At 40.4% G+C, this 8,455-nt stretch overlaps 1 protein-coding gene and 1 pseudogene across 3 annotated transcripts in view; one reads left to right on the top strand and one right to left on the bottom strand.

Moving 5' to 3' along the window:
- The window catches only part of LOC119301247, a 5,630-nt pseudogene extending 3,036 nt beyond the window's left edge, over positions 1 to 2,594 (top strand).
- Positions 2,595 to 3,299: 705 nt separating this feature from the next.
- The window catches only part of LOC119301245 (THO complex subunit 3-like), a 9,080-nt gene continuing 3,924 nt past the window's right edge, over positions 3,300 to 8,455 (bottom strand). Inside the window, exons 4-11 of one of the 3 annotated variants that reach the window (XM_037578179.1) lie at positions 7,926 to 8,035; positions 7,149 to 7,217; positions 6,692 to 6,749; positions 6,438 to 6,537; positions 5,217 to 5,303; positions 4,491 to 4,569; positions 4,267 to 4,399; positions 3,300 to 3,675 (exon numbers count right to left, since the gene is read on the bottom strand). In XM_037578179.1, the coding sequence (XP_037434076.1) occupies positions 3,641 to 3,675; positions 4,267 to 4,399; positions 4,491 to 4,569; positions 5,217 to 5,303; positions 6,438 to 6,537; positions 6,692 to 6,749; positions 7,149 to 7,217; positions 7,926 to 8,035 (671 nt within the window). In that variant the 3' untranslated portion in view covers positions 3,300 to 3,640. Of the gene's footprint in view, positions 3,676 to 4,210; positions 4,400 to 4,490; positions 4,570 to 5,216; positions 5,304 to 6,437; positions 6,538 to 6,691; positions 6,750 to 7,148; positions 7,218 to 7,925; positions 8,036 to 8,455 lie in introns of those variants that run through there. The other 2 variants (XM_037578181.1, XM_037578180.1) reach the window with 2 other exon arrangements.

Here is an 8,455-nt window from a genome sequence, read left to right as displayed (position 1 = left end):
CCCGGGATGCACTGTGGGTGATATCATATCTCCTCTAGTTGGTATTCTGTGAGTAGTTAGTTGAGTTGGTATCTAACAAGCACAGTCGATACTTAACAGTGTTCTTCAGTACAATAGATTTTTGTCTCTCGAATTGTTTTGCCCAACTTTGTTGCAATCTCAACAGGCTGCAGGAACTTGGGAACCTTGATAACATTTAGCAGGATAGCTTCGAGGGACTTGTGTTTGAGCTATTTGTAACCAATATAGAGGCACAATTGATAAGCCAAATAAATATATGACATGCCTAATCACCTTATGCCCTGAGGCAGTGTTCTAAAGCAGGAACACTGAGGTTGCTTCGTGTATAATTTGTAAGGGGCTTTTGGTTGGTTAAAACATTCACTGGACACACAATGCAGAACATATTCTTCATTTCATATTTTGGTTATCTAAATACTCCCTCCGTTCCGAATTACTTGTCGTAGGTATGGATGTATCTAGATGTATTTTAGTTCTAGATACATCCATTTCTGCGACGAGTAATTTGGAACGGAGGGAGTATATTCCAGCTTGCGACCTATGAACGGTTGCCATGTATCAGACATACTATCTGATAGGGTGTTAATCAGGTCATATTTGGATTTACGAGAATGGTATTTCCTCCATTTTAGATATGTGTATGTTAAATTGAAGCGTCAAATGAAGCAGATATTATTTTCTGATCTTGCAAAATCCTTCCTTTAGCATATGCTCAACTTGTTCTAGAATGAATAGTTTACAGTGTTTTGTTTCCCACCAAATCCAAGCTGTAGTGATTCTCTTTATTGCTTACTTGTATGTACAGCAGGTTTACATTCTAATCTGATCCCACATTTTCTCAGATCCCGTATATTAACTGTACTATATTTATATGCAGAACTTCTGTGCAATATGTTTGGAGGCCCTCAGCACCAGCAGCAGTGGCATTGACAACTGTGACAGGCCAGCGATATTCACAGCCCAGTGCTCCCACTCTTTCCACTTCTTGTGCATTGCCTCCAACATCAGACATGGCAATGTTACATGCCCGATCTGCCGTGCGCAGTGGTCTCAGCTGCCACGTGACCTGAAGGTGCCGCCATTGCTGCACAACCAGTCTGATCCAATCCTTCGCATCCTTGATGACAACATTGCGACATCCCGTGTCAACCGAAGGTCCTCCATCCGTGCTACCCGCTACAACGATGATGACCCTGTTGAGCCTTACACTCTGACTGAGCATGTTGATCCATGCCTGCGCTTCGCCCTTATCCCGTCTCCGGTGGCAGCTCACCATCATGCCCTCGGACACTACCCTTGTGGACGCATGATGCCACCACAGCAGCACAGCCAGTACAGCTACAGCGGCTCCTCCATGGTTTCACCACCGCAGATTGCTTCACCAAGTGTGCAAAGGCGTGCTTACCTCTCAGTCAGCCTAGCACCACAGCCAGCCATGGACTTGGTCTTGGTTGCCAGCCCTAATGGGCCACACCTGAGGCTGTTGAAGCAGGCGGTGGCACTGGTTGTCTTCTCCATGCGCGCAATTGACCGGTTGGCCATTGTCACAAATGCCACCACTGCAACTCGTGCCTTCCCCTTGCGTCGGATGTCCTCCCATGGTAAACGAATGGCATTGCAGGTCATCGAACACCTCTGCTCTGTTGGTGGAATTGATCCAGTAGGGGCTTTGCAGAAGGGTCTGAAGATACTAGAGGACCGGGCACACCAGAACCCAAGCAACTGCATTCTTCACCTCTCTGATCATCCAATACGCAGCTATGCTGGGGTAGACATGAACCGTGCGAGCATCCCGGTTCACCAGTTCCATGTCGGGCTCGGCTTCGGGGTGCAGAACAGCTTCGTGATGCATGAATTTGAGGAGCTACTTGCACGGTTGCTCGGCGGTGTCATAGGCGACACCCACCTGAGGATAGGGGAGCATGGTGGAGTGGTGAGGCTAGGGGAGCTGAGGGGTGGTGAGGAGAGGAGGATCCCGCTTGACCTTGTGGCAGACTGTGGCTTCATACTGGTTGGTTACAGCTACCTGGAGGGCGGAAGAGAGGACCGTTCAAGGACGGGTGAGGTCGCTGTCGGCTTTGAGGAGAAGAGCGACAGCAGGTACTGCGGGGGCCGTGACATGGGGACGAGCATCGGCGGCGAGAGGAGGAGCAGCTGCTGCGCCGAGAGCTGGGATCACCTTGACCCGTTCATGGCGCGGCGATGGGCGAAGCATTTCAACGTGTACAGATCCTGAGAGTGAGTGATTGAAGAGGTGGAGGAGCTTGATGATCGGCTGAACACAAAGTCTGGTTACCAGTTTGACCAAAATGTGATTCTTGTTGGTTCTTTCTTTTGCATTCTTGCAAGCATTTCAGGGAAGTGTTTGTTATTCTTTTCTTGGCTTTTGTTGTGGGTTCAGAGTCCATCCATGTTGTCCAATATGTGTGCAGAGGCTTTTCTTTCTGTCCTTGTCCAGTGTGTTTTGTGTTTGTGTGTATGGATCAAATGAAAAAAGCTCCAGGACCGAAGATTATGAATGTGAATGCCATCAAGTGGTGTGCCAAGCAATGCAATGTATCTTTGTTGTTGTATATGTCAATCTCATAATTCAAGTTTGAGAACATGACATTCAGTGCCCCACTGACATGTGCCCTTGGGCCCATGTTTCAGTGTGTCATACGAGCAACGTGCATGAAATTCAACTCGAGAGTTTCATAAACAATCATCTTTATACTCATAATTATTTTTATTTTTATACAAGTTTAGTGCCACTATTTTGATTTTTTGGCTCCAATTGTCTTCTGATGCCTTCCAGCTACAATCCTTGGGCAACAAGTGTTAAAGATGCACACTGTTTGGAAATCCAATTCGGCTCTAGGGAGCATATGCTCCTGTGTGCCAAAAATGCATTTTACAAATGTCAATTTTTTTTTAAAAAAAATGTGTTCATTGTCACACCCACATTGTTTATTTATTTGCAACCTCACTTCATCCCCTCTTATACTGATATATTACAACGCTATACCTTATTTTCTTTTCTTATTTTGTACTCCCTCTGTTCCAAATTAGTTGAAGTTTTAGTTTTGTTCTCAGTCAAACTTCTTTTATGTTTAACCAAATATACAAAAAAAATGCTAATATTTATAGTATTATACACGTAAATATTTTTGTTGACAAATCCAATGTAACAAATTTGGTGTTGCAGACGTTATAATAATCTGGAACGGAGGGAGTACAAACCTTGTACAAAATTTGATCTATTTTACTTTAATATGTTTCAGTAATGTTCTGTTGGATAAGATACAATGCCAAGTTGTTCTCTAGTAATCACATATGGTACAATACAACAACACTGTTGGTTCTGGGATGTTTGGTTTGAGAAAATCACCTTGACCATCACAGCTCGGTCCATCGCTGGATAATCTCTTAAAATTGGTCAAATTACCTAATCCATCATTTAGAACTAGCTTAATGCATGCAGAGTCTATACCTCAAACCAAACAGGGGTGCATTCATCATCCAGTCCCTCAAACCAAACACCTCAATCAAGCTGACAAAAAAATGGAGTTACATTTGTAAGGCCAGATAACTGAATCTACAGAGACAACTTGCTGGTGATAATCCGGTCCGCATCAGATTATGTGCTTTCAAAACCAAATATTCGGAAAACACCTGTAAAAATGAATGACGAGAAATGTTAGTGCCGCTACATTTCTACGTCGCTTTGTTTTTTTCAGATGAAGAATTGAGCAATCATAAAGCTAAATTGTTATGAAGTGAAATAAATGCATCTGAAGGTAATAGTTTTTTTTAAGTTCAAGAGTTAATGAAATCGACGGGGAGGAAATTTGCTCGATGGTTCCTGAAACATCGACATTCCCATGGACAACATTAGAAACTTCCTCAACTGCATTACAGCATCCCAAACACTGACAACATAGCATGCAGAAAATGGACTCTTAATTTTCCCTTCATGTCCACTCATGTACTTGGATGCAGGATAGTAGAAGCAGCGGGAAACAACAGGCAGTAGAAGCAGCGGGAAACAACAGGCAAAAGGAAAAAAGAAGTAATAGAGGGAAGAATATTAGTTTTACCATGACTGGATGTTCTTAACAGAAAAGATAATAGCAAAGATTCCGTTGTTTGGGATGTTATAACGTGCTTGTGGTTTTTCAGAAACTATTGAGCAAGAGGTTCAAGAAAAATTATGCGTTTTATTTCATTCGACAGCACTAAAATGAGTAACTGCGATAACCATACCATCATCAGCCTGGTACTTATTCTTGTCATCTCCTGCATAAGCCAGGAGGTTGTATTTAGGATTCCATTCAACACTATTCATAGCTGCTTTACATGGAATCTGATGAATTGATCGTCCAGTCTGAATATTGGCCTGATGAAACGAAAAAATGTAAAATAATTAATCTTTCAAAACAGTTAGTCTCGGATAGATAAGAAATTTCACTACATTCGTGATCACTTACAATGTCAATGAAAGGATCTTCACTGGCATATGCAATAAATTCTCCAGTGTGATTGAAGCTAACTGTTCTGACAGGCCACCTGAAATTGGTACACATAGGGTTACCCTGGTCGTACTCAGATTAACCTTTGAATGTTTTTTTCCAATGATCACAATTCACCTAACCATTATTTAGTTCAATCACTCTTTCTAATTATGTTTGGAGGCAAAAGTCAGTGTATGAGATATGAGATTAGTCAAGCCCATACCCTATTCTTCTTAATAATTAACATTATGAGCTGTTTGTAGTCATATTATCCAATATAAAATTATTAAAATAGTAAATCAAAGTAATTGAAAAGATTACAAACGTCCTGAATGTCTACATTGCCGTTGCCAGTCGGGCTTTGGTGGGAAGGCCATGGGAGATGCAAGCAGGGCGGGCTAGCAGACAATACTATAGTAGAAATAGTGTTAACTTTAGGCAAGTGATGAGCAAACTATGAACTAACCAATGAATTTTGCGGATGAAGCGGGATGCCGCTTGCACCCCTAGAAATAACACAGATATGCACAAATTGTTTACTAATTTCAATGTAAACATCATGCCCACGGTGTATCAAATATGTGCTGTTACATTGAGGGAAAACTTGTTGGCCCTAACTGAGGCTGATTCAAACAAAAATCATTTGAAGCTATTTCTATGATAGTAATCTAAAGAAGTTCAATATAGTAGATAAAGACGTACTCAAGTTTTGTGAAGGTTTTAATGCATAGCAGCTCTTTGACATTCCAAAGACTGACAAGTGAATCTGCACTTCCAACAGCAAAATACCTGACATCAAAACATTCTGTAAGTGTGACCATCAAAACAATTGTACTCTACCTGGATGTTGACATCAAAACATAACACACTAACACAATTTGTACTTGTGGAGCACAACTTGCTACTTCTCCACATGATTAGTTTGTTCAGGCTCTTAATTTACAATCAGTTCCTTCCCGCAAAAAAAAAGTTTACAGTCAGTTTCAAACAAACATACAAAAAACGCTTGGTGATCGTTGTATAGTTGCGGGGAGAAGAATTTGGACCATGTGGTGAATTTTCATTTTCAACATAAACTCTGAATTCGGCATTGTAGATATATATGGGAAGATAACCTATGAAACCCCTGAAAGGGCGAACATGTAGCAGGTTACCCCGTGGCCAGTTAGTATATCTTTGCCTAGTTATGACAAATAAAAGTGCCTAATTAACATCTTTTTGAGAGAAGCAACACATTCTGGGGAAGTTACCCGTGAGGAGAGCATACGATGAGTTCTCTGCAAAATTACATGATAATTCATTTCTTCTCTTTTTAGTAATTGACCGAAGTGTGTGGAGAGGATCAACATCCTAATCATGGTTTTCATTCTTCCACTAAACCAATGGTTACCATAGGCCATGGGATATATTCCCAGTATATATAAAGTTTACGACCTGGTTTACAAACGGCTATCCATTATTCGGGGGATCCCTTTCCTGAGCCCATGCGTGTTTCCCTAAACCAGTTCCTCAGAAATCCTCTTCATAAATCACCTATGGAGTTACCTATAAGTAATAGGTATTTACTCAACTGCAGGTAGTTCGGATACGATTTTTGTCTAAAGATGAAGCTAGGATACAATTTCAGTAGCTCTTACGAAAAGTCAGAATATAGCTTTAGTGTTAACTCAAATAGCATATCTAGCAACCCAGTAACTAGTGCAAGGAACTAAAATACAGCAAATCAACTAGATCCCGAGTAAAAACGGATCGCAAGCTCGAGCCTTTTTGTGTATTTTCTAGTAAATATGGTTGGTCCTCCATAAGTAAATACTATATATTTGTAATTCAAATAATCCTTAGGGTTCTCCCCTACCGTTCCATGTTTAAAACATGTTCAGCGCAAATAACTGAAACAACAAACTGAACAAAGAATTTTCTCACCTATCAAGGGGATCCATTGCTATGCAATAGCACCCTGCTGTATGGGCATTTAATTTGCAGACAACATCAAGGGAAGGATAGTTGACCACCTCAACAAATCCTACATAAAGAACAAAACCAGGCAGCAGCATTAACATCAACTTATGTGATCCTGACGCCTGACGTCTGACAACATCAAGGCTCCTTGTTCCATTTTCACAATTGAGGAGCTTAAATATTCATAATTAAGAGGAAAGTACATCTTAGCATCTTACCAAGCCCAGTAGTTATGAAGAATAAATCTCCAGTTTTATTCCATGCAATCTCATTAATCTGGGGGACAAATCAAGAGTTCATGTCAGACATTTAACAAGAAACACACACGCCACAAGTCACGAAAAACAAGAAATGCAGGAAATTGACAATATGAAGTTTAGCAAGGTGTGAACATCAGTAGTACAGTAAATGCATTATCTAGATTCAGCTGGTTGGTATCATATATCATTGTGCATTCAGAGTATCAGTAGGTATCCTTACTGTTCTCCCCCCGAAAAATAAACATCAGTGCACAACTTTTTGGTCTAAGACAAGACAAATGAACATGTGGCTCACTATATTTCTTATCACGTCGATATGCACGGGGCCATGGGTACCCCAAAACATAGCTGGATTTAGAATAGAGAAAAACTGCTAAAGGGTGTTTCCAGTGTCCAAACTTCATTTGGTAAGTACCTCGTAAGGGAACTTCTGTTTGTGGACGGGTTTTAGCTTCCGAACATCCACTATGGTTAGCTCATCCTCCTACAGATCATTAGCAGCAGCTGTTATCATAGCTGAACGAACTAGTAACTCGTAAAGTAAATGCATACCATGTACATTTTCAGGAAACATGCTAACTTACATGACACTCAAAAAGAGTTTGATTTCGATACTACATGAACTTTACATATCATTTGTCATACTGAAGAAACTTAGCAAGAAAAATGCCAAGACTTCCATCTAATTGATAGATACTAACCAGATGCGTACATCTCCAGGTGCATTATTACCAACCTACATTGCATGAATACTGGTACACGATACGGTGATGCAGCATTTTCTCAAAAACACATATATGACAATACGGCCACATATTCCTATGCATGATATGATTTGATTTGTTGCATAGTAATTAGGTCAACAAAAGATCTAACTCACACAAGGTATAAACTGAAGGAAAAGAGTGCAGCAAAATAACAAAGCTAAACAGATAGCGAGGGTTCTGTTAGCTGGGTCACACCATGATGATGCGTAACACAAACATATCAGGATATTTTTTCTATTTTGAAATAAGGGCAATAAACCAATATGCTATCAGTAATTCAATATACTATCAGAAAAAACCCAAAGGAAATGAAAAAACGCAAGCGTCATGAAGACAATGTTGAACATGAATGAATGTCCCATTCCTTCAAATCAATATGCTAGACAAACAGCTAGGCATCAAAAATATATTACAATCTAATGTACCCATGTTCTGTTATTGTAAACCTTATTTCCAACAGCTATGTGAGTGCCATCATGTTTGTATGTGATGTTGATGTTTTCTCCACTGAGTTCAACAACTTGGCATTTCCCACCTGAAAAGAAAAACATAAATAAGGATTAGTAAATAACCTGACAAAAAGGTAAACTACCACCATCACAGAACATGGTAAGAAGAGACTGAAACAAAATGTATCATTCTACGCAGAATACTGAGTACAATGATACTAACTTCCACGTCAAATTCCCACATAAGAACTCTCGTCTGATAACACCAAATTCATAACAAAATACGCAAAATTCATTAACGACATTTACGTTTCTGCTCGAATCCATAATCAGATATGCCCCTAATTCTTGAGGCTGCTCAAATCTGCCTTTCTTCCGTCAAGGCTCCTTGTAGAAACACTGTTCTGTGCCGTTTCCAACCAGTCAAGGGGGTTTGACCATCTACAGGATGTTTCCTTACAGGTAGGGCCCTCTAGGAATGAAAAGGAAAAAAAGGTGAAAACTCT

This window comes from Triticum dicoccoides, chromosome 5A, assembly GCF_002162155.2.
Source record: "Triticum dicoccoides isolate Atlit2015 ecotype Zavitan chromosome 5A, WEW_v2.0, whole genome shotgun sequence".
NCBI lineage: Eukaryota > Viridiplantae > Streptophyta > Magnoliopsida > Poales > Poaceae > Triticum > Triticum dicoccoides.
Note: the sequence above shows the minus strand (reverse complement) of the source record. Positions and strands in the feature narration are given on the sequence as shown.